The 24,947-nt window shown below is 44.1% G+C and overlaps 2 protein-coding genes across 2 annotated transcripts in view; both read left to right on the top strand.

Moving 5' to 3' along the window:
- The window catches only part of LOC142246803 (transmembrane protease serine 9-like), an 85,180-nt gene extending 82,285 nt beyond the window's left edge, over positions 1 to 2,895 (top strand). Inside the window, exons 11-16 of the mRNA XM_075319851.1 lie at positions 161 to 359; positions 510 to 781; positions 1,338 to 1,504; positions 2,002 to 2,224; positions 2,356 to 2,448; positions 2,867 to 2,895. Of these exons, the coding sequence (XP_075175966.1) occupies positions 161 to 359; positions 510 to 781; positions 1,338 to 1,504; positions 2,002 to 2,224; positions 2,356 to 2,448; positions 2,867 to 2,895 (983 nt within the window). The remainder of the gene's footprint in view (positions 1 to 160; positions 360 to 509; positions 782 to 1,337; positions 1,505 to 2,001; positions 2,225 to 2,355; positions 2,449 to 2,866) is intronic.
- Positions 2,896 to 8,562: 5,667 nt separating this feature from the next.
- LOC142246804 (uncharacterized) lies at positions 8,563 to 24,947 on the top strand. Its single transcript, XM_075319852.1, has 11 exons — positions 8,563 to 8,779; positions 9,430 to 9,447; positions 9,490 to 9,567; positions 9,671 to 9,718; positions 9,791 to 9,988; positions 10,032 to 10,109; positions 11,500 to 11,592; positions 18,487 to 18,685; positions 21,024 to 21,295; positions 21,641 to 21,807; positions 24,684 to 24,947. The coding sequence occupies exons 1-11, from the start codon at positions 8,563 to 8,565 to the stop codon at positions 24,945 to 24,947; spliced, it is 1,632 nt and encodes a 543-aa protein (XP_075175967.1).

A 24,947-nucleotide genomic window follows, 5' to 3' on the forward strand; every position in this document is an offset into this window, starting at 1 on the left:
ATCCCCCTCTGTCGTCTGGGGGTTTCTACACCTCAAATTGGGGAGGACAGGGCAATGACTGAGGGACATCTTAATGAGTCCATCACCATTACTATTCCATTGGGATGACTGATTTGTTATTCCATTAAATCCAAATCTATGACTTTCTCTCACTTCTTAGTTTCTCATCTTTTGGTTCCAACAACAACCTCCTCCAAGAACATCGACCCCACAGCCAGTAGCCGAATAGTTGGGGGTGCGGATGCTGATGACGGAGAGTGGCCTTGGCAAGTCAGCGTGCAGTATGAAGGATTCCATATATGTGGAGGGACTCTGATCTCCGACCAGTGGGTGATGTCCGCTGCTCACTGCTTTGAATGGTAAGATGGGAGATTTGTGATCAGTGATGAGAATCCTTCCATATATGACAAATGGGTGTGGAAAGTATGGGGTAATATTAAAATTATGGGTGGTTCTTGGACACATAGGAGAAAGGCTACCAATTCTCACCCTGTTTTTATCTTATTCAGGGGAACTAATCCTTCAAACGTCACCATCGTGTTGGGCATGTACCAGCTGTACAAACCAAGTTCACATGAGATTTTTTCGACTGTCAACCAAATTATCATTTACCCGGAGTATAATGGATTCATGAGCAAAGGAGACATCGCTCTGGTGAAGTTGTCCGCTCCTGTCATCTACACCCCATACATTCAGGCTATACGTCTTCCCGATGAAACCTCCAACTTCCCGTGTGGCTTGGATTGCTGGACCACCGGCTGGGGACAGACAAACACTGGCTGTAGGTCTTACCATCACATTACCATTATGGGGGTAATCGCAGGAACGTTACTGCATTTACTGAACATATCTGTGCACAGTTAATGTCAACACAATGCTGAACGTTGAGTAGACAATATCTACATAACACACAAATTCAGTTTTTGGGGAGATCCTTTGTGAATCAAGATTGATGTCTTGGGACCACACATGATGATAGACTCCACGATGAGGAGAACATTTGTTTCTTGTGTGTACAGTAGGGTGGTCATGTGCGAGTCCATCACCCATGATGCCTTCTGGAGCATCATGGTGGAGAATCGGCTTCACCATATGGTTAGGTCTCCCATTAATGTGGGTGGGGGGTAATGTCATTCCCACAGCTAAACACACAGCCATTGTCCAAATAGTACAAGTCAATGTATTCGAGAGAGAAGAGACGTGAGGATCTCATGATCCCCGCTGATATACGTGGGATATTTTTGGGAGGGTGATGGGCCGTTCTCCAGGTAATGATTGATTTTCCCAATTTTCTTCTTTTTAACCATCTAAATCCTGTAATCTCTGTCTCCTATTAGTGCTGCCTGATAATGGGACCCTGCAGGAGGTGGTTGTGCCTCTCATTGACCATGTGACATGTGATGAACTATATCATGTCTGGTCCCCACAGTACGCAGGAACCATCTTGATCCATGATTATGAGATTTGTGCCGGGTACATCGATGGTCAGAAAGACTCTTGTCAGGTAAGTTCCCGCCATGTCTACCGCTGGTAAGGACCTGAGCCGCTGATGGGGAGCTCCGCTCTGTAATAATGTACACTACATATTGGCTGCATAGGAGATAATATTCTGATTTATGTGCGTGGAGCCACTGGGACCCCTCTCCTGATATGTTACTATGCTCAATAATGGAGGCTGAAGAATTTTCTTGCGATGGGCCTCCGATCATCACATGTATCAATGTCAGATTCCTGTCATCACCACCAGAGGGCGATCTGCCCGCAGCTTCTATGCACTGTAATACAGGCCTTATCCAGCTGTACACAGCTCGCCCCCTGGTGGTGACCAGAGGTGTTACCAGTCTGTAAGTGCATATTGGAGCATCAGAGCCTGATCATATCTATTGGGAAAATGCTGCAAATCCTCTGTGCTGCTTTTTTTTACTGAATATTTCACAATGTGAATATTGACTAACCCTGTGATAAGTGAGGGGTGATGGCAGTCAGTGTTGTGTGTTGCAGGGCGACTCTGGAGGACCTCTGATGTGTAAGGTGCAGGGTGCCTGGTACCAGGCCGGTATTGTCAGCTGGGGTGATGGGTGCGGCGGTCCATACCGACCTGGAATCTACTCATTGGTGTCAATCTACCGATGGTGGATCCAGCAGTACGTGCCCAATCTGAAGTTCACGAAACTGACGAACATCAAGCCGGACAGAGAATGTCTCAGCTTCATCTCCAGCCCAGGTACCATCATCACTCCTGTTCTCTGTTATCATCTACTCTGCATAACCAGAGGATTTTCTAGACTTCTGCCGCCTTTGTTGGCAATGTGTACCCAGACCTATGAGTGAATATAGCCTCTCCGTGTATTCCAGCCTCTTCTCAGCTCTGGGCCGGATACCGGACTGGGCTACTGATGGCCGTCACCGGGATGTTCTGCGCCTTGTGGTCTGCTCCGCTCGCTATGTGTGAGTATCTCATCTCTCCTGTGTGTAATGGATGTGTGATAGGATAATGCTGGGGGCTATGGGGCCCTCAAGGGAGATGATGGTGAGGACCCCTCCATTATTACTGACTTGTCGCATTATAGAGCCTCATACTGATCTCTAGAGTCACCTCCAAACGTGCCGTCCTCTACGTCTCTCCGGACCACTCCACACTGGTCCAAACCCAGACTGATAGGACCACCATCACCTCTTCTTGAATTTAAGATACAAATTCAATACAATATCAGGACTAGAAAATATCATTGATAGACTGCAATCCCCACCACAACCACTGAGTGGCCACACGTAGAGACGTCCGGAATAAACGTCTCCCCACAGAGTATCAGGAAACAAAGGACCAATATCTGTCCCATCAGTCTTTTCTATACCTTTCCCTAAGATTCTCCACGATGTCATTTCCAGTCTTGATTCTCCCTTCATTCCTTATATTGCATCTCCACTTCTGTCTCTTTGTGGGATTCAGGCTTTCGAGCTCTTAGATATGCATTATTCTCCTTTCCTCATACACTAATATCACTTATTGCTGTGCTGTCACTCTCTGCACAGTGTATTCACTGCTTTTTGTGTTGTTCCTCCTATCTTGAGCTCTGACATCCTCTCACTATTCAGATTCACTACAATATAGATGCTGCGTTCCCTGCCTCTGCTTTTATACAGGCTGTGATAGTTCCTCCTGATTGGCTGTGCTATACCATGTGATATGATAATTCAAGGATTATGGGAAGCTGAGGGTGAACCTTTTCCTTCTCAGGAATCTTCCATGTTGTGTAAATTGGTGTTGGACATTTTAGGCAATAAAGTAGTTCGTACATTGTTTGAATCCACCAAATTCTGCAAATTCCTAATAATTCAACACAAATTCAATTTACATCAAATCCTTTCTCCCATCTCCACACGTAATAACATTGTGCAACGCTGACACAGAACATCACGCTGTTCCCCCTCACAGTGCTGTCATGCTGATATATGGTGGCTCCAAACTGGAGTTATCGAGTCCGGTCAGTGTTAGTGTTGGGGCGGCGGTGACATTTTTATTTTGGTTATGGTTTTACCTTCTATATATGTTACATTGGTTCCCCTGTAACTTGGTTGTGATGTTAGACCCGGTTACCAGAGAGAACAGATTATAAATCTAATTTGGACTTTCTTCCCTACAAACAGGAGACTTTACTGCAAATTAATGATCTGTAGGGACCAAGACACACAGAAATCCCCTGAAGAGTAGAGATACGAGGAGATGTGGACCTTCACTGGTTTATCTTTGGATATCTTTGGACTTAACAAAGAGACTTTAGAGGCCAAGAGAAAATCTTCCTTCTGAGAAACTTGCCTGCACCTTGCGCTACTTGCAAGTTATCGAGGATGATGGTTTCTGCATCAGAGAAGCTGGACCTGCCCTGATCACTGAGACCGGTCTTAGCCGGATCTGCCCTAAACACTGACCTGTCTCAGCCGGACCTGCCCTGATCACTGAATAGGATAACTGAAGTGAGCACTAATATATATATATATATATGAGTGCAAGCCAAAAATACATACTATATATAAGAATAAGGCTGCACATCAAACTTAGATAATGGTATAATGCCTCAAGCATATGGAAAATATTGGAATATACAATGAAAAATGCTACTTGCTAATTTGAACATGTGAATAATGAATTGCATACCTGCTATGAATATTAGGAAAAAGGAGATATTTAGCAATCGCATTGATCAATGTAACTGAGCCCCAAGGCCTCGTCAAGGCATATCTCTATATTGGGGTCCCTAGCTCTGTGACCCTAACTGTGTGTCATCTCATTGCAATTAAAAACTGCTATGGGTGGAGAGGGGTAACTAAGGACTTTCTTATATAGGAGATGGAAAAAACATGGCCGAAAGGGGCGGAGCTGTGTTCACATTCAGAAAAAAACTACATATAACTGAATAGGATAACTGAAGTGAGCACTAATATATATATATATGAGTGCAAGCCAAAAATACATACTATATATAAGAATAAGGCTGCACATCAAACTTAGATAATGGTATAATGCCTCAAGCATATGGAAAAATATTGGAATATACAATGAAAAATGCTACTTGCTAATTTGAACATGTGAATAATGAATTGCATACCTGCTATGAATATTAGGAAAAAGGAGATATTTAGCAATCGCATTGATCAATGTAACTGAGCCCCAAGGCCTCGTCAAGGCATATCTCTATATTGGGGTCCCTAGCTCTGTGACCCTAACTGTGTGTCATCTCATTGCAATTAAAAACTGCTATGGGTGGAGAGGGGTAACTAAGGACTTTCTTATATAGGAGATGGAAAAAACATGGCCGAAAGGGGCGGAGCTGTGTTCACATTCAGAAAAAAAACTACATATAACTGAATAGGATAACTGAAGTGAGCACTAATATATATATATATATATGAGTGCAAGCCAAAAATACATACTATATATAAGAATAAGGCTGCACATCAAACTTAGATAATGGTATAATGCCTCAAGCATATGGAAAAATATTGGAATATACAATGAAAAATGCTACTTGCTAATTTGAACATGTGAATAATGAATTGCATACCTGCTATGAATATTAGGAAAAAGGAGATATTTAGCAATCGCATTGATCAATGTAACTGAGCCCCAAGGCCTCGTCAAGGCATATCTCTATATTGGGGTCCCTAGCTCTGTGACCCTAACTGTGTGTCATCTCATTGCAATTAAAAACTGCTATGGGTGGAGAGGGGTAACTAAGGACTTTCTTATATAGGAGATGGAAAAAACATGGCCGAAAGGGGCGGAGCTGTGTTCACATTCAGAAAAAAAACTACATATAACTGAATAGGATAACTGAAGTGAGCACTAATATATATATATATATATATGAGTGCAAGCCAAAAATACATACTATATATAAGAATAAGGCTGCACATCAAACTTAGATAATGGTATAATGCCTCAAGCATATGGAAAAATATTGGAATGTACAATGAAAAATGCTACTTGCTAATTTGAACATGTGAATAATGAATTGCATACCTGCTATGAATATTAGGAAAAAGGAGATATTTAGCAATCGCATTGATCAATGTAACTGAGCCCCAAGGCCTCGTCGACATTTTTCTGAATGTGAACACAGCTCCGCCCCTTTCGGCCATGTTTTTTCCATCTCCTATATAAGAAAGTCCTTAGTTACCCCTCTCCACCCATAGCAGTTTTTAATTGCAATGAGATGACACACAGTTAGGGTCACAGAGCTAGGGACCCCAATATAGAGATATGCCTTGACGAGGCCTTGGGGCTCAGTTACATTGATCAATGCGATTGCTAAATATCTCCTTTTTCCTAATATTCATAGCAGGTATGCAATTCATTATTCACATGTTCAAATTAGCAAGTAGCATTTTTCATTGTATATTCCAATATTTTTCCATATGCTTGAGGCATTATACCATTATCTAAGTTTGATGTGCTGCCCTGATCACTGACCGGTCTCAGCCGGACCTGTCCTGATCACTGACCAGTCTTAGCTTGAACTGCTGATCTTGACTTTGGATGTCCTGGTTCTGGTTCTTGCTTTTTTCACTTTAGGTTCTGTCGGGATCTGGCTGATCCACCACATTTTCTTCCTCTTATTGTATCATTGTGCTTGTACTATTAGATAATTTGCTTTCTGCTAGGAAAGACTCTATGTCTGGTTCTCCTCAGGTTTCTCAGCGCAATTGACCATGGGTCATTATCCTCCACCAATCGCCTCCACCCTTTCCAGCTTCTATAAATCCTTATTCTCTAAACTGTCTCCCTCTGATGGAGGAACTGTAACATAATGATATTCTGCCCAAAAGTTTTCCAAAATAGGGAAACATATCCAGAGAAAGATCTGGTGGAAGACAAGGTTGTTAAGTCTATCTCTATGAGGGATGTGCGAAGACGAGGAGAAGATTTTCCAACCTCCAAACTTCTCATGCTTTATAATTCCATCTTCTGCCTTTTGTTGTGATTGAATTGACCAGGAAAGGATTAAAAAGTATCTTCTCTCCACTTCTCCTTGGCCTTCGCTGCATCGATCCCACTGCTGCCAGTCCTCCGATCAGCTATTCTATATTATATCTGCCTTCCGGGAGGGAGGATCCCAATCACAGTATCAAGTAGGACACAATGCACCTTACTGATGTGGATGGACTGATGTGGGGTATGATGCACATCGTGATGCATGAGGTCAAGTAATGGAAGACCCAACTGGTAGAAAGATAGAATACAGATGATATAAGAGTTGATGGATGGACCTGCTGAGATGGGTCAGGTGCGAGAAGGCCAAGGATAGGAGACTGACCCATTCCAGTCCAGTTGTCTACTTCAATCTGGTCCTCATTGGGCCATCTTTGGCATCTTCCAGTAGCTGCCATTTTGGCGCCTCATGTCATCTCACTACATATAAACCTACACAGTAGTCATTATCCAGGAGAATATATAATAATAATTCTGTTTATATGTTGTAAGGATGCAACTGGACAAGTCCTGAATGGGAGGTATGTAAGACCTGGAAAAGCATGCTTCAGCACCTATAATGCTGAGAAGGTTTTTAATAGGGCCGAATTTTTAGGAGTGGCTAGAAGTGCAGGGTTGGACCAGAAGTGCAACAGGAGTAGTCCGTGGAGGTGAGCTGGAAAATATCCTACGTGATGCTTGATGTGGTTTGTCCTGTGATCATCTGATTTTGTTTTTAACCTTGAGTTGTCTTTGTCTGACTTCAACCCTACTTTTGCTCATTTTATGTCCATCTACTTTTTTCCTTGACCTCATCTTGCCATGTGATTATCAGATTCTAAAGTTGACCTTGGTTTGCTCAGGAGTAATGGTTGACCTTGTTTTTTGTTCTTAGATCTCATTGTTGACCTTTGTTTGTTCTTAGATCTCCTTGTTGACCTTTGTTTGCTCTTAGATTTAATTATTGACCTTGGTTTGTTCTTAGATTTTATTGTTGAGCTTGGTTTGTTCTGTGATCTCATTGTTGAAATTAGTTTGTTCTTTGATTTCATTGTTGACCTTGGTTTATTCTTAAGGTCCAGTCACACTAAGCAACTTACCAGCGATCCCAACAACGATAGGGATCGCTGGTAAGTTGCTAGGAGGTTGCTGGTGAGATGTCACACTGCGACGCTCCAGCGATCCCACCAGCAACCTGACCTGGCAGGGATCGCTGGAGCGTCGCTACACAAGTTGCTGGTGAGCTCACCAGCAACCAGTGACCAGCCCCCAGCGCCACGTGGAAGATGCTGCGCTTGGTAACTAAGGTAAATATCGGGTAACCAACCCAATATTTACCTTGGTTACCACCGCACGCAGCTACACGTGCAGAGAGCAGGAAGCAGCGCACACTGAGCGCTGGCTCCCTGCTCTCCTAGTTACAGTGTTAGCTAATGGCCCCTGTGTTGCTATATATGCTTTAGGGCCATGGACTCCCTTGATAAAGTTTGCATTGATGTAGTCAGATTCATGAGGTGGAATTTTCAGTGCAATTTTAACTCTACTGTGGTCAAATGGCAGAATATCTTTATATCTGTTCTTTTTTACATTTTCTTCTTTTTCTCCAGTGATTGTAGGGTAAATCTTCTCTGTCCTGTATTTTGTGGATAGCCTTCTTAATCTCATGAAGTCGCAGGCGAAGTTGTCCTCCCCGTTCTGGTCCTTGCTGTTCATCGCCTGCACTTTCTGAATGAAGGTCCGCAGGATTTCCACTTGGTCCATGCTGGCTCTGTCTCCACTCTGCCAGTCACAGGCTCCTGGGTGTCTGTCAGGGTGGGCACGGCCGCTCAGTCCGAGCCCCTCGCCATGCGGAGCTGCCCCTTCCTTGTCATCAGCCGCAGGAGGGGAAGCAGTGTGCAGTCCCTGCCCAGAGCCCCGCCACACCGTCTGGGAGGTGGCGGGGCTCTGGGCAGGGACTGCACACTGCTTCCCCTCCTGCGGCTGATGACAAGGAAGGGGCAGCTCCGCATGGCGAGGGGCTCGGACTGAGCGGCCGTGCCCACCCTGACAGACACCCAGGAGCCTGTGACTGGCAGAGTGGAGACAGAGCCAGCATGGACCAAGTGGAAATCCTGCGGACCTTCATTCAGAAAGTGCAGGCGATGAACAGCAAGGACCAGAACGGGGAGGACAACTTCGCCTGCGACTTCATGAGATTAAGAAGGCTATCCACAAAATACAGGACAGAGAAGATTTACCCTACAATCACTGGAGAAAAAGAAGAAAATGTAAAAAAGAACAGATATAAAGATATTCTGCCATTTGACCACAGTAGAGTTAAACTTGCACTGAAAATTCCACCTCATGAATCTGGCTCCTAGTTACAGCACACATCGGGTTAATTAACCCGATGTGTGCTGCAGCTAAATGTGCACAGAGCAGGGAGCAGCGCACAATGCTTAGCGCTGGCTCCTTGCTCTCCTAGTTACAGCACACATGGGGTTAATTAACCCGATGTGTGCTGCAGCTAAATGTGCACACAGCAGGAGCCGGCACTGACAGTGAGAGCGGCGGAGGCTGGTATCAAAGGTAAATATCGGGTAACCAAGGACAGGGCTTCTTGGTTACCCGATGTTTACCATGGTTACCAGCCTCCGCAGAAGCCGGCTCCTGCTGCCTGCACATTTAGTTGTTGCTGTCTCGCTGTCACACACAGCGATCTGTGCTTCACATCGGGACAGCAACAACTAAAAAATGGCCCAGGACATTCAGCAACAACCAACGACCTCACAGCAGGGGCCAGGTTGTTGCTGGATGTCACACACAGCAACATCGCTAGCAACGTCACAAAAGTTGTTCGTTAGCAGCGATGTTGCTAGCGATGTTGCTAGCGATGTTGCTTAGTGTGACGGGGCCTTTAGATCTCATTGTTGACCTTGGTCTGTTCTGTGATATAATTGTTGAAATTGTTTTGTTCTTAGATTTCATTGTTGACCTTGGTTTGTTATAAGATCTCATTGTTGAAATTGATTTGTTCTTAGATGTCATTGTTGACATTGGTTTGTTCTTAGATCTCATTGTTGACCTTGCTTTGTTTTGTGACATCATTGTTGATCTTGGTTTGTTCTGTAATCTCATTGTTGACCTTGGTTTGTTCTTTTGATATCATTGTTGAAATTGTTTTGTTCTTAGATGTCAATTTTGACCTTGTTTTTTTCTTAGATTTCATTGTTGACCTTGCTTTGTTCTTAGATCTAATTGTTGACTTTGGTTTGTTCTGTGTTCTCATTGTTGACCTTAGTTTGTTCTGTGTTATCATTGTTGAAATTGTTTTGTTCTTAGATGTCATTGTTGACATTGGTTTGTTCTTAGATCTCATTGCTGATCTTGGTTTGGTCTTAGATCTTATTGTTGACCTTGGTTTGTTCTGTGAACTCATTGTTGACCTTGGTTTGGACTTAGATTTCATTGTTGACCTTGCTTTGTTTTGTGACATCATTGTTGATCTTGGTTTGTTCTGTAATCTCATTGTTGACCTTGGTTTGTTCTTTTGATATCATTGTTGAAATTGTTTTGTTCTTAGATGTCAATTTTGACCTTGGTTTTTTCTTAGATTTCATTGTTGACCTCGCTTTGTTCTTAGATCTCATTGTTGACTTTGGTTTGTTCTGTGATCTCATTGTTGACCTTGGCTTGTCCTTAAGGCCCAGTCACACTAAGCAACATCGCTAGCAACATCGCTGCTGATGGACAACTTTTGTGACGTAGCAGCGATGTTGCTAGCGATGTCGCTATGTGTGACATCCAGCAACAACCTGGACCCTGCTGTGAGGTCGTTGGTTGTTGCTGAATGTCCTGGACCATTTTTTAGTTGTTGCTGTCCCGCTGTGCAGCGCACATCGCTGTGTGTGACAGCGACAGAGCAACAACTGAATGTGGAGGCAGCAGGAGCCGGCTTCTGTGGACACTGGTAACCACGGTAAACATCGGGTAACCAAGAAGCCCTGTCCTTGGTTACCCGATATTTACCTTCGTTACCAGCCTCCGCTGCTCTCACTGTCAGTGCCAGCTCCCTGCTCCCTGCACGTGTAGCAGAGTACACATCGGGTAATTAACCCCATGTGTGCTGTAACTAGGAGAGCAGGGAGCCAGCGCTAAGCAGTGTGCGCAGCTCCCTGCTCTTTGCACGTGTAGCTGCGTCCGCTGGTAACCAAGGTAAATATCAGGTTGGTTACCCGATATTTACCTTAGTTACCCAGCGCAGAATCGCTTCAGTGCGTCGCTGCTGGCTGGGGGCTGGTCACTGGTTGCTGGTGACAGCTCACCAGCAACCCGTGTAGCGATGCTCCAGCGATCCCTGCCAGGTCAGGTTGCTGGTGGGATCGCTGGAGCGTCGCAGTGTGACATCTCACCAGTGACCTTCTAGCAACTTACCAGTGATCCCTATCAGGTTGTATCGTTGTTGGGATCGCTGGTAAGTTGTTTAGTGTGACGGTACCTTTAGAGCTCAATGTTGACCTTGGTTTTAGTCTTAGATCTTTTTGTTGAGTTAGTTTATTCTTAGATCTTATTGTTCACCTTAGTTTGTCCTTAGAGCACAATGTTGACCTTGGTTTGTTATCTGATCATCTAACCTGATCTTTGACCTTTGCTTTTCATTCACTCTTATTACTGTGACCTTTGACCTCAGCTCACATCTCTATATTCTGGCTTCCTGGCTTACAGATAACATATCATCAAGGCTCGGCTAGAGAGTCTCCTACATTAAATACTAAACTGAATTTTATATTAAAGAGTATAAGGTAAAAATAAAAAATTTGAAAACACAATGATCTTTGTCTTCAAGATTCCTTACATAGCAAAAAGTATTACATAATGTGATACGTTGGGGGATTAACTATCACCAATATACTCTACTGTTAAGGTGACATTGTATATAGATAGATGCCTGGAGATTATCATTCAGGCGTGACAACATTTTCTAGTAGGGTGCTGACATAATCTGGTGACTATTCCGGCCCTTAAATACAGCCAGATCCATCATCTCCTAGGAGAGGAAGCAAAGACGTCTGAAGAAGAGACCTCAGCCGATGGCCTCGCATCTCCAATGGCTCCAACACAAGTGATGACCCTACTGGGCATAGGTACGTAATGTGGTGTACTGAGCAAGGGGGGAGATCATTAGGTGACACGATCAGGCAAATTGTGTTTTGATTGGACTAAAATATATATTTTTTAAAAAATGAAAAATCTCGTAATAAAAAAAAAGTTATAAATCAAATTCCCACAACTCAAATTGATTTATTTACACAAAATGTAAAATTCTAAAACATTCAAAGCAAAAAAAAATCTAAAATGTAACAAATTTTCGACTAAAATAAGACTTACTTATTGCTAAATAGAAAGATACAAAAATTAGAATTTCAATATTTTTTTTTTCTAGAAGTATTAATTTACATTATTCTCTACATGTTTTTTAAGTGTAATAATATAAAGGATTCTGCGATTTTCTCAGGAATTTAAGGAATGTTTTTACATTCTAATAATTGAAATATGGGAAATATAGACATAGAATGTAAAAGTTCATAGTAAAAACAAGGAACAATGAAAGAGCAAAGGGAGGACGGTGAGCAACACAAAATAATAAAAAGATTACATTACCAAGGGCAGCCACCATATGGCAGAAGACTACCAAGGAGAAATGATAACAGGTATTTGTAAGTATATATATATATATATATATATATATATATATATATATATATATATATATATATATATATATATATATATATATTTTTATATATATATATATATATATATATATATGTATAGAGCACCATTGATTCCATGGAATATATATATATATATATATATATATATATATATACACACAGGGTGCTTCAAAAAACGTATACATATTTTGAACTATTATGGAGAATTTATTCCCCGTTCTACAAGGTTACATTTCCTACATTTCTAGAAATGGAAAGCTTAAGGTCCAATCTGAAAAATAAATAAAATGTAAAGAAAATGTAAATTTAACCTTGTAGAATGGGAAATAAATTTTCTCTGATAGTTCAGAGAGTGTATACATATATACATGTATGTATGCACATGCAGAGTTATTTACAATTCTTCAACTTAGAAATATGGTTTGGTGCAATGTGATGTACAAAAAATAAAATCAATAGGGAAAAAAATAAAGATACATTCTGATCAAACATATTCAGAAGAAGAATTTTAGACTGTCAACACATCAGCTTTCACCACATATCCCGACGCGCGTTTCGGCCCTATTTCCCCTTCATCTGCCATTTGTAATAATGCTTTCACTTTCACACCTGGTGATGTTTAGGGTGCATTCATTCACCCACGTTGGAAGTAAAAAAAGATTTGTTAAGAAATAATGATTTCTGTGTTTCATTATACATTAAATGTCCAATTCTGATCCCCAAAATGGAGTTTCTAGCACCACCTATTGAAAGCAGCAATGCCACAATGAAGTGAGGGAATGCCAGGCATGTGGTGCAACAGACAAGGGAAAAACCAGGGAAGATGTAAAGCAAGGTCCTGAATATAGGAAGAGTGGGGAGGGGTCACCACCTCACACTCACCTGTGACTGATCACTGAGCTCCCGATTGTCCCTAGACAGGTCTTTTCCTGTCACATGCCTAGGCCATTGCTGACCCTGAACTTACCATGACTAGTGAGAAGTCAGCAAGACAATAATCCCACTGCTACAATAAAACAACATAAGGAAAGTAAGACAAATGGAGTGGGGAAAGACACAACAAATAACACTCCTAGGTTTCTTCAACAGGAAACTTCACAGCTACACCTCAGCTACTCCAGAGACTGGCTCCTTCAAAGTGGTCAGTATAGATATTCTATCACTGGCATGGAGTAAAGCCCGGAGTGGGTAAATATAGCGGAAAGGGCAGGATGATAAGATGTTGCAGCTGTGGTTAAGACTATGAGTAATCTCAACCAGAAAGGAAAGAGTCTTTAAACCTTTCAGCATCAAATGTAACCTGCAGACATGACACACTCGTGACAAGCCATCCTAGAAGCCAAAATTAACCCTTTCTAGAGAACTTCCACATGACTAAAGGCCCCATTACAGGCTACGATTTATCTGACAATCTCAGTAGCGATGTGACACGCACAGATCATAGTTACGATTTGCCGAGATCGCACATAGGTCGTTTAGTAGCGGTCACACGTACACATCTCACAAACGACGCTACATTGTTCAGCGATATATTGTTTGACCAAGGCGGTCGTGTGGATGTTGTTCGTCGTTTGCAGGGTGTCAAACGTACCAATATGTCTGCTGCGTTCCAAACGACGAACAATATTTTGAAACTGAACGACGTATCAACGATCAACGATTTTCAACCTATTTGCGATCGTTCGGAGTCGCACGTAGGTGTCACACGCAACGACGTCGATAACGATGACGGATGTGCGTCACGAAAACCGTGACCCCGATGACATATATATATATATATATACATATGTCAGCTAAATCGTAGCGTGTAACGGGGCCTTTAGACTATAAATCCAAACCAGAATGTTCTCCAAATGGAAAAGAGCTTTATGTGCAGACAGCTGTGTGGAGGCTCTTGCCGCGCTTCCTTATGCAATATATAGTAGACACATAGAAAACTAATTGAGGTGGAGACTGTGGAGACACGGGGCTCAGTGGGTGCTCTCGTCCACTAAAACCCACCGCCTTTAGAAAGACAGCGTATCTCAGGGCTCATCCCAACTGAACGCCGGCCTCCCTAACCGTGGGCGTAACACTACTCAGACAACACAGGGTGAGGGAACCACAATAATTAGACTTTATTGGATCCCCAAACAATTAACGGCACATAACACATAACCAGCAAAACACACAAATGTAACAGGCAACAGAGTCTCACCCTTCCACTGGCTCACCAGGGATTAGAATGTCCATGCCTCAGAGCTCCCAGGGCCACTTACTCCAATCCAGCAGCACCCCGCTTTTGGCGGGCACCTACTGAGAAAGGAATAGCGCCAGATTTAGGAAGCTGTGTGAGGTCTGCAAAGTCTGTAGCCAGGTGACTGAACTGTCCCAACCTGAGTGTCCTCCTTAGGTAGTCCTGGTTTGATGTTACAATCCTGGCAGCCGGAGTCGAAATCCCTAGGCTGTGGATATGGTCTCCAACCGGAACCGGAGTCCCTAGATTGAAGCCATAAGATATCCTGATCCTCTAGTCAGCTCCTGAGAGCTTATACTGGATCCATCAGCATCCATCAACCACCTGGTGGCTTAAAGAAGTCCCTTTTATAGCCACAGCCTTCCACTTAGATACACTGCGTCCTCATCGATTGGTTGGACAAGATCGCCTCTCCCATTGGATGAATCTCAAGCTGCATGGACAATGTTCATCCAAATGATGTCTACAGAAAGACTGAGGGTATACATGTAGTCTGGGAGTCACCGACTAGACAATGGCTACTAAGTTAATCACATTAGCAATACACAACTACAATACAATGGTTACTGAAAGAGTCTGGAGAAACAATACGTCTGGCTTTCAGTGGCCAACACAATTACATGAGTCAACAAGAGTCTTGTAGAATCAATGAGGGGCTTATCCCCCGTCTATAAACAATCTATCATCCTGTCTGGCTGAATTTTAAGAAACTTTAACCCATGAGAGTCCATGTCGTCACAGAGACGTCCCGGCTTCTTGCACCATGGAAGGAGGTGACACTTTAATTGAAAGTTACATGAAAGCGTCTCCAAAAACTGATAAAAATCCTACTCCAGATCTACTTTTTAAACCATCGGCTTCTGGTCTCCTGCAGTCATTGAAGATCTTCATTATATTATTTCCACTTCACATTATTTTCAATAAAATTGACACAAGTAAAGTATTTATTAGGAAATATTCTTAGAACGTGGCTCTGAAAATGTTGCATGACGATGTGATCCTATTGTGCTGCCATCGATCAGCACTGGGATCACGCTCTGTCCAAGTCTTGACAATCCCCCCATTGTGTTAGGATTGGACTAGTTGGTGCCATTTGACAAGTTGACACATAAACCGAAGATTTGGACAGAAATTATAAAGGTCAAATATTTGGAATGAATAGATTTGGATCCGCCCAAATCAGGCAAAAATGTGGGTCACACCCCGTGCATTTAGCGCTGACCCACATAGGCCTTCAGCACAGGGCTCCGAGATCAATGTAATGAAAGTTAGAAACAACGACCAGTTGTCCACTCTTAATTTTTAATTTTAGCATTTTTTCACCCTATAATACACTGGCATATGATAACACATATATTTATACCCTAATATATTCTACTTGTAAAGAAGAGTGCTATTGAGATGTTAGGCGGAGAAAATCCTCTCATACACAGCAGTGCAGCCTGTGGATCGCTCTCAGTGTTGCTGACCTTAAATTAGTTCTAAATTTGAGGTTTATCAATAACTAACTGTAGTACCCGGGCGTTGACCGGGATAGTAACTGTCTCTCTGTCTGTCTCCCAGTCTCTGTCTGTGTGTCGCTGTCTGTCTCTCTGTCTGTCTCTTTCCTTGTCTGTCTGTGTCTATGTCTCTGTCTGTCTGTTTCTATGTCTCTGTATTTGTATCAGTCTGTCTCCATCTCTGTGTCTGTCTGTCTCTATCTCTTTGTCTGTCTCTGTGTGTGTCTGTCTGTCTTCTCTCTTTGCTCATCTGTCTCTATGTGTGTGTCTGTCTGTCTCTCTCTTTCCCCGTCTGTCTGTTTCCCAGCTGTCTTTGTCTGTCTCTTTCCCCATCTGTCTCTTTCCAGGTCTGTCTCTTTCCAGGTCTGTCTCTTTGCCCGGCTGTCTCTTTACCTGGCTATCTCTTTGCCTGGCAGTCTTTTTCCAGGGCTGTCTGTTTCCAGGGCTATCTCTTTGCCCGGCTGTCTCTTTGCCCAGCTGTCTCTTTCCACGTCTGTCTCTTTCCAGGTCTGTCATTTTCCAGGTCGGTCTCTTTGCCTGTCTGTCTCTTTGCCCGGCTGTCTCTTTCCCCGGCTGTCTCTTTGCCCGGCTGTCTCTTTCCCCGTCAGTCTCTTTCCAGGTCTGTCTCTTTCCAGGTCTGTCATTTTCCAGGTCTGTCTCTTTGCCTATCTGTCTCTTTGCCCGGCTGTCTCTTTCCCCATCAGTCTATTTCCAGGTCTGTCTCTTTCCAGGACTGTCTCTTTCCAGGTCTGTCATTTTCCAGGTCTGTCTCTTTGCCTGTCTGTCTGTTTGCCTGGCTGTCTCTTTGCCCGGCTGTCTCTTTCCCCGTCGGTCTCTTTCCAGGTCTGTCTCTTTCCAGGTCTGTCTCTTTCCAGGTCTGTCATTTTCCAGGCTGTCTTTTTCCAGGGCTATCTCTTTGCCCGGCTGTCTCTTTGCCCAGCTGTCTCTTTCCAGGTCTGTCATTTTAAAGGTTGGTCTCTTTGCCTGTCTGTCTCTTTGCCCGGCTGTCTCTTTGCCTGGCTGTCTCTTTCCACGTCTGTCTCTTTCCAGGTCTGTCATTTTCCAGGTCGGTCTCTTTGCCTGTCTGTCTCTTTGCCCGGCTGTCTCTTTCCCCGGCTCTCTCTTTGCCCGGCTGTCTCTTTCCCCGTCATTCTCTTTCCAGGTCTGTCTCTTTCCAGGTCTGTCTATTTCCAGGTCTGTCATTTTCCAGGTCTGTCTCTTTGCCTATCTGTCTCTTTGCCCTGCTGTCTCTTTCCCCGTCAGTCTCTTTCCAGGTCTGTCTCTTTCCAGGTCTGTTTCTTTCCAGGTCTGTCTCTTTCCAGGTCTGTCATTTTCCAGGTCTGTCTCTTTCCAGGTCTGTCTCTTTCCAGGTCTGTCATTTTCCAGGTCTGTCTCTTTGCCTGTCTGTCTCTTTGCCCAGCTGTCTGTTTGCCTGGCTGTCTCTTTGCCCGGCTGTCTCTTTCCCCGTCGGTCTCTTTCCAGGTCTGTCTCTTTCCAGGTCTGTCTCTTTCCAGGTCTGTCATTTTCCAGGTCTGTCTCTTTGCCTGTCTGTCTCTTTGCCCGGCTGTCTCTTTGCCCAGCTGTCTCTTTCCCCGTCGGTCTCTTTCCAGGTCTGTCTCTTTCCAGGACTGTCTCTTTGCCCATCTGTCTCTGTCTGTCTCTTTCCACATCTGTCTCTGTCTGTGTCTCTGTCTGTGTCTGTCTCTATGTCTGTCTGTCTTTTTCTGTCTCTCTCTATCCGTCTTCCCACCGACATCTTATTACCTCACACAGAAGCTTCTTATACTAACAGTTTATTTTGTTCCTATAGCAACCACTGACTGTTGCTATTAATAGCCCGTATCTCCCACCTCCATTCAGTTTAATGGAGGCATGTTTTTTGGAGAGTAACTGTAAAGCACAGGTTTCAATTTTCCTGTCAAAACATAGTCTATGAAGTTCCCTGAGTCACATGGGGCATCTGTGCAAAATTTCGTGATTGTAAATGCTACGGTGCAGATTCCTTTAGTGGACACACACACACACACACACACACACACACACACACACTCAGCTTTATATATTAGATGAAGTTATCAGTCAATTATACTTATTGAGGCATTGATTGAACACAGCCAACGTCTGGCTCAGTTGACCCCTGATTCATGTGAACGTAGAATAGATGCTCTATGAACTCCTTTACAAAACCTCGTACGCTGGAGAGGTCACATCCACTTGTAAAGGTGAAGGGTGAAGGCTGAAGTGTATATAGAGAACAGTGTAAATATATAGGATGAGATGTTGCATTTATGGCCCCAAGAAAACTGAAATATTTGACTCATGTCCACCTTAAATTCAGACATTTTTGAAACATTTTCACATTTTACAGGGGTCAATTGGTGGGAATTGGTTCCCTCATCAATAGAACAGATTTTTTTTTGTCCCGCTGGAGTACTTGGAGTGTTTTCTCTGTATTGATTTTTTTTTGGGAGAAATGTAATAAATTATTGACTTTTCTAAACGTCTTTCATCATTTTGATAACACAAGAGTTTAACCACCAGCTTGACCTTGATGTTTTTCTCTTTCAGTGGCTTCTTTCCTTTCCTGCTCTAAAGCCTCCTCGAATGTCCCGTACTCGGGAACCCTCAACAGAATCTATGGGGGCACTGACTCCAAGCAAGGAGAGTGGCCCTGGCAAGTGAGCGTGCAGAACAATGACTCCCATATTTGTGGGGGGTCACTCATCTCTGATCAGTGGGTGCTGTCCGCTGCTCACTGCTTTGAAGGGTAAGAAAATCTCAGTGTGGCTCAGACAAGGTTTACATGGGGTCTACAAACACATGGACCTTGATCTCTTAGGCTCGTGCCTTTCAGTGACTTCATCATGAAAGAGTTCTCTAAGAATGCAATAAACTGGCTCCATCACATAATTCAAAGGCAGCGCGTCCTACTCATGTCAGCATGGGCTGCAGTCTGAAGAAACACAGCTCCTGAGAACTGTGTCTCAACTGACAGAAGCACTGTACAATAATAACACATACTTCCATGAGCCAAAGAGAAGGGCTGTGACATCAGAAGAAATAAATCTTCTCCAGCCTCAGTCAGCCAAGGAGAAGATTTATTTTTTCCCTGTCACAGACTTCCCCGGCTCCCCTGCTATGAATGCTTATGATACAGCTGTGATTCAGACATAGTTCTTGGGAGCTGTGTTTCTGCAACCTGCAGCCCATCCTGACACAAGACTAGGACTGGCTGCCGTTCGACTTATGTAATGGTGACCAGTTAATTACATTCACCAGATTATTAGCATCAACTTTGTTTTTACTAAAGACAGTTTTTAACTTGTGTCATAAAGCAAAAGTCTTAAATGGGTGATCCAGCTGTAAAGTTGCCCCTGATGTGTTTAACAATGAAATGGACACAACCTACTCCTTTACTTATATTATTAAAGATCCATAGACAGTTGTGCAGCTAGAGTCCAATGTACCCCAGAGCAAAATTTGGACCTGAGCCCCCCAACTGCATGTTATCAGATGTACAGGCCCTTGTAATCCAGATCCTATGAAGACATACATGTTTGCCCTAGCTCAAATAATAATTTCCTGATCCTGTAAGATTGTCCTTGATCCTGGCCCTATCCTGAAGTAATATCCTCTGTCCTGGACTTCTTCCTGGTATAATGTGTTCTGTTTTGGGTCTTTTTCTGGTATAATGTCTCCCTTTCCTGGTATAATGTCCTTTATACCGGAACCTTCCTAATATAATGTCTCCCCTTCCTGATATAATGTCTCTCATCCTAGTATAATCTCCTTTATCCTGAGCCCCTTCCAGTAATAATGCCATTTGCCGCCTGTGACTAGCACGCCAACGTCAGCTGCTGGCTTCTGATTGGACGGCACTGGACAATAAATTGCAGGGACCCAGAGAGTCCTCGGACACACAACCAGCTGAAATAGCAGCTGTCGGCGGCCGCCCCCCCCCCCTCCAGCATGGGCACGGTTGTTGTTATGCCCTTGTCCATTTATGTCCTGTTTGCAGCCACAAACTTGTGTCGTCATAGCTCCACTTCTGGCACAGAAAACAGCTTTTCCTCCCTCTCTGCATTGGATATGTGCTTTTGGGCAACTGGCGATCAGGTTTATTTCAATTTTCTGCAAACACATGACTAAAGCCCGCTTTACACGCTGCAATGTATCTTACAATGTGTCGATGGGGTCACGTCGTAAGTGACGCACATCTGGCATCATAAGGTACATTGCAGTGTGTGACAGGTACGTGCGATTGCGATTGAACGGTAAAACGTTCATCGCATGCACATTGTTCATTTCTCTAGAATTGAACGTCAGATTGTTCATTGTACCCGGGGTAGCACACATCGCACTGTGTGACACCCCAGGAACGATGAACAGATCTTACCTGCATCCTGCGGCTCCCGGCCAGCAATGCGGAAGGAAGGAGGTGGGCGGGATGTTTATGTCCCGCTCAGCACCGCCCCTCCGCTTCTATTGGCCGGCTGTCGCGTGACGTCGCTGTGACGCCGAACATCCCTCCCAGTCCATGAAGTGGACGTTCGCCGCCCACAGCGAGGTCGTATGGACGGGTAAGTACGTGTGACGGGGGTTAATCGTTTGTGCTGCACATTCAACAAATTGAACGTGCCGCACATACGATGGGGGCGTGTCACATCGCATACGATATCGTATGCTGGATCGTAAGGTGTAAAGCAGGCTTTACAAAGAGAGGGAAGAAGAAACTCTGCTTTGTGGAATCCGAAATGGAATAGTCGAGACCGTAGACTGGTGCACATACGAATCATGTAGTATATAAGTTGTGTTCACTTCATAATTATACACTAGTGATGGTTGAATAGTAAATATTAGTGTTTGGATTATTCGTAACAAATCCCAAAGTTCTATTCTGGTATTTGTTACAAATTACAAACCTAATGCAATTAAATGGGGAACTTGAGTATTTTTCTTGCCATGACGAAAACTGGAATAGCGCTCGGTATTCGGAGAGCATTATCCAAACATGAATAATTAGTATTCACTTCTCGTTTTTTAAACTCTAACCATAAAGGTTAGAAAATCCCAATAAGGTCATTAATATTGTTCTGTTGTTTTAGGAATGCCGATCCTGCTTTCTTTAAAGTCATGTTGGGCATGTACCAGATGTTTACCGCCACCTCTAATGAAATTGTCTCCACTGTGGACCGGATCATTTCTCACCCGGAGTTTGTGAAGATAGGAAGCAAAGGAGACATCGCTCTTATGAGGTTGACCAGTCCAGTCAACTTCACCCAATTCATCCAAACAATTCGCCTTCCGGATGAGTGGTCCAATTTTCCCTGTGGGTGTTACTGCTGGACCACCGGCTGGGGGGCCACAGAGAATGGGTGTAGGTCCTTTTCTTCTACTTGTATGCACAAACCCATAAGCCCAAACAGCACGAAATACAAGATTAAAATGAGGAAAGAAACAAAAGACGTACTCGCTGTATATAGTCACTGCCGATATATATTTCATCTTGAAAGTGGGTTCATATTGAGGGCAACAACCCATTTTAGCAGCATGGGGCCATAATTAAATAAAAAACTGACGGAACATACAGATACCTAACAATTTTGTAAGGGGGGAGATATGGAAGATATGATTGACCCATAAAATTCAGGACATAAATGAAATTATTCATTAGCAGCGATTCTCAAACATCTTTCAAACTTTCAAAACTTTGTTTTTTTAGCTTCTCCTACAAATGGGATCCTCCAGAAGGTGTCTGTTCCTCTAATGAACTATAAGATATGTGATCAGATGTATCATATATCATCACCGGAAAATGCCAGCACAGTCATAGTCCATGACTACGAAGTTTGTGCTGGGTACGTTGATGGAAAAAAGGATGCTTGTCAAGTAAGTATCTAAGGAGATATTCCATAGGAAGTAAAACCCCTGAAGACTCTGATCATTATTAATGTGAATGCTGATTTTATAATGGTCTTTTGAAGATTTTCTACAATTTATATTTCAAAAATATAGCTCAAAAAAATATTTATAAGAACAGTAACTGATCCCTGTGAATGTCAATGTCGAATTTATTCAATATTTACACATTCAGAAATCATGGCAATAATAAGACATTTTTGAAATTTGGGAGAATTTCAAAGCATAGGATAAATTAACCCAGTTTTACAAATTACCTTCTGCTGTGATAATTAAGTACAGTATAGAAGAGAGGAATTGTTTGGCCAAAAAGGGAATTTTAACTGAATTAGCTCAATAGACCGAAATAGATCAGACCAAAGTCCTGTAGTGGATCTGTCAATTTAGACGCGCTTCAATGGATGGACATGGTGAAAGCCACTCTGCTGAAGGGATCCCAAGGGCACTAGTGTTTTCAGTGTACGCGGAAATCTAACCTGGGTTGTTCCCACGGAGTAGCTGCTGGCTAGTGGAGCGAGTTAAGGGATGAGTAATTAGGTAGCAAGGTCAGTACCAGTGAGGCGTGGATAAAGATAGAATTATGCCAGAAGCATAGTTAGGATATAGTCAGGGCTAAGTGCAAAGTTCAGGAGGAAATTTAAAGGATTACCCCGCAAATCAGAAGTAATCACCTCTCCATAGGGTAACGGAAGACTCACTGACTCTCAGCAATCCTAAGATCGAGGCACTTGAACCCCAAGAAAGTTTGTGCACCTCTGCTATATTTAAAAAGTGTTTTCAGAACCCGCTTTGAGGCTAACTTTTATGATGGTTGTTTGCTTTTAGGAATTAACCCCATAAGACAGAGAAGATAACACCCTAAAGTCAAACCTAGATAGACATCCCAGAGATAATCAACATACAGGAGCTGGGTCAGAACACAAAGGGTCAATAAGTGCACCTGAGAAGTATAAGTATAATGCAGTAACTGGCTGGAGACAGGTGGACTAGGGCTGACCGGCCGCTGAAAATGACCTGTCAGCAGACATGCATCATACCTCCCAACCGTCCCGGATACAGCGGGACAGTCCCTCTTTTGAGCCTTTGATCCCGAGTCCCGCCCGTGAGGCTGTTTGTCCCGTGGCTCTACCCACCCACTGTAGCCCCGCCTCGCTGTTTCTCCCTTCTATTCATTACAGAGTCGAGCGCGCACCTTGAAACTCCTGTGACTGCTGCTGAGGTATGAATCACCCCGTGCAGCAGAGCCGAGCCCCCCCCTCCCCCAGAGCGGACATCCCCAGCCCTGGAGTGGATCCCCTGCACCAGAGCCGACCCCCCCCTCCCCCAGAGCCGACATCCCCAGCCCCGGAGTGGATCCTCTGCACCAGAGCCGACCCCCCCCTCCCCCAGAGCCAACATCCGCAGCCCCGGAGTGGATCCCCTGCACCAGAGCCGACCCCCCCCCTCCCCCAGAGCCGACATCCCCAGCTCCGGAGCTTCCCTGCAGCTGTTCTCTCTGACTCCCCGTGTGCGGCTTCTCACTGCTTCAGACACACGGGGAATCAGGAAGCTGAGGAGAAAGTGCAATCAGCACTTCTCTCTCCTGCAGATAGCACTGGCCAGTAATAACCTATGCAGAGTGACATCTGCAGACTTCTATTAGCTTACCGATCAGTGGTCTCCTGCCTGTGGAGCTGCTGGGTCCTAGCTGCCCAACAACTTCAGCTCTGCTTTATCCTGGCTCCCCTACCAGTTAAAGGGAACCTGTCAGCAGAAATTTCACAATGAAAGTAATAGATTCCCCTCTGCAGCTCCTGGGCTGCTTCTAGAAAGGTTCCTGTTGTTATTGTGCCCCCTTTGAGACCTACAAAAATACTTTATGAAGTCTTACCTTTTTGTATGCAAATGTGTTTTTATGGTCACGGGGGCGGGCTGTCTAGCGTCCGTTATTCCCCTCCTGCCGCTTTACGCAGTCCCCCATTGCTCATTTACATACACAAGGACGCCTTCCTCATGTAACTGTCCTCCCAAAGTTTTGCGCATGTGAACGCTTTTTCAGGTGATTGCGCAGGCGCGAGATTATGGGCGGCGCTGTGATTGTCATCAGCAGCGTTATCCAAGTACCCGCCCATAATCTCGTGCCCACACTTTTACCTCTGACTCCACTGTTATGCGCAAGTGCTGGCCATATGAACCATGTTACCTATTACTTCTTGCACGAGATTATGGGTGGGTACTTGGATGACTTTGCTGATGACAATCACAGCGCCGCCCATAATCTCGCGCCCACGGTAATAGGTAACATGGTTCATATGGACAGTGCTTGCGCATAACGGTGGAGGCAGAGTGAGAAGCGTGGGCACGAGATTATGGGTGGGTACTTGGATGACGCTGCTGATGACAATCACAGCGCCGCCCATAATCTTGCGCCTGCGGTAATAGGTAATGTGGTTCATATGGCCAGCGCTTGCGCATCTGTGGTGGCTCAGAGCGATCACGGACAGCTTCTGCAGTTTCAGTTTGCTGAATGGGTGTGGATGGGGAGTGGATATGGGCGTGACTGTGAAATGGGTGTGGTTATGGGGCGTGGCCTAAAAATTTGCCGCGGCGCGCTACGCGCGCCACAAACTTTGTCCCTCTTTTCCTTCTTCAAAAGTTGGGAGGTATGATGCATTAAGAGATAAAGCTTTAATATTGTGCAATGCTGGATGGTGCTGATGCCACCTCACAGGAGGGTAGGACATCCCAGCATGTACATGGTGAACAGATGCCATTGTTGACAACTGCACCCAATGGATTCGTGTGGGAATGGGCATAGGTGAGTATATAAAAAGTGCACTCTACATCACCGCAATCCTCTCTTTCAGGGAGACTATGGAGGACCTCTCGTGTGTAATATTAGTGGTGTCTGGTACCAGGCCGGCATTGTAAGCTGGGGAGAAGGTTGTGCTGCCGCCTTCCGCCCTGGAGTCTACTCTCTGGTGCAGATCTATCAGCGTTGGATCCAGCAGTACATTCCCAATCTGGTGTTTACAAGAGTAACGAACGCCTCTACATCAAGAGAGGGATGTTACAACTTTGCATCTGACCAAGGTAACCTGAACATCAAAGGTTGTGTCAGATTATCCTGA

Source organism: Anomaloglossus baeobatrachus, chromosome 7, assembly GCF_048569485.1.
Source record: "Anomaloglossus baeobatrachus isolate aAnoBae1 chromosome 7, aAnoBae1.hap1, whole genome shotgun sequence".
Classification (NCBI taxonomy): Eukaryota; Metazoa; Chordata; class Amphibia; order Anura; family Aromobatidae; genus Anomaloglossus; species Anomaloglossus baeobatrachus.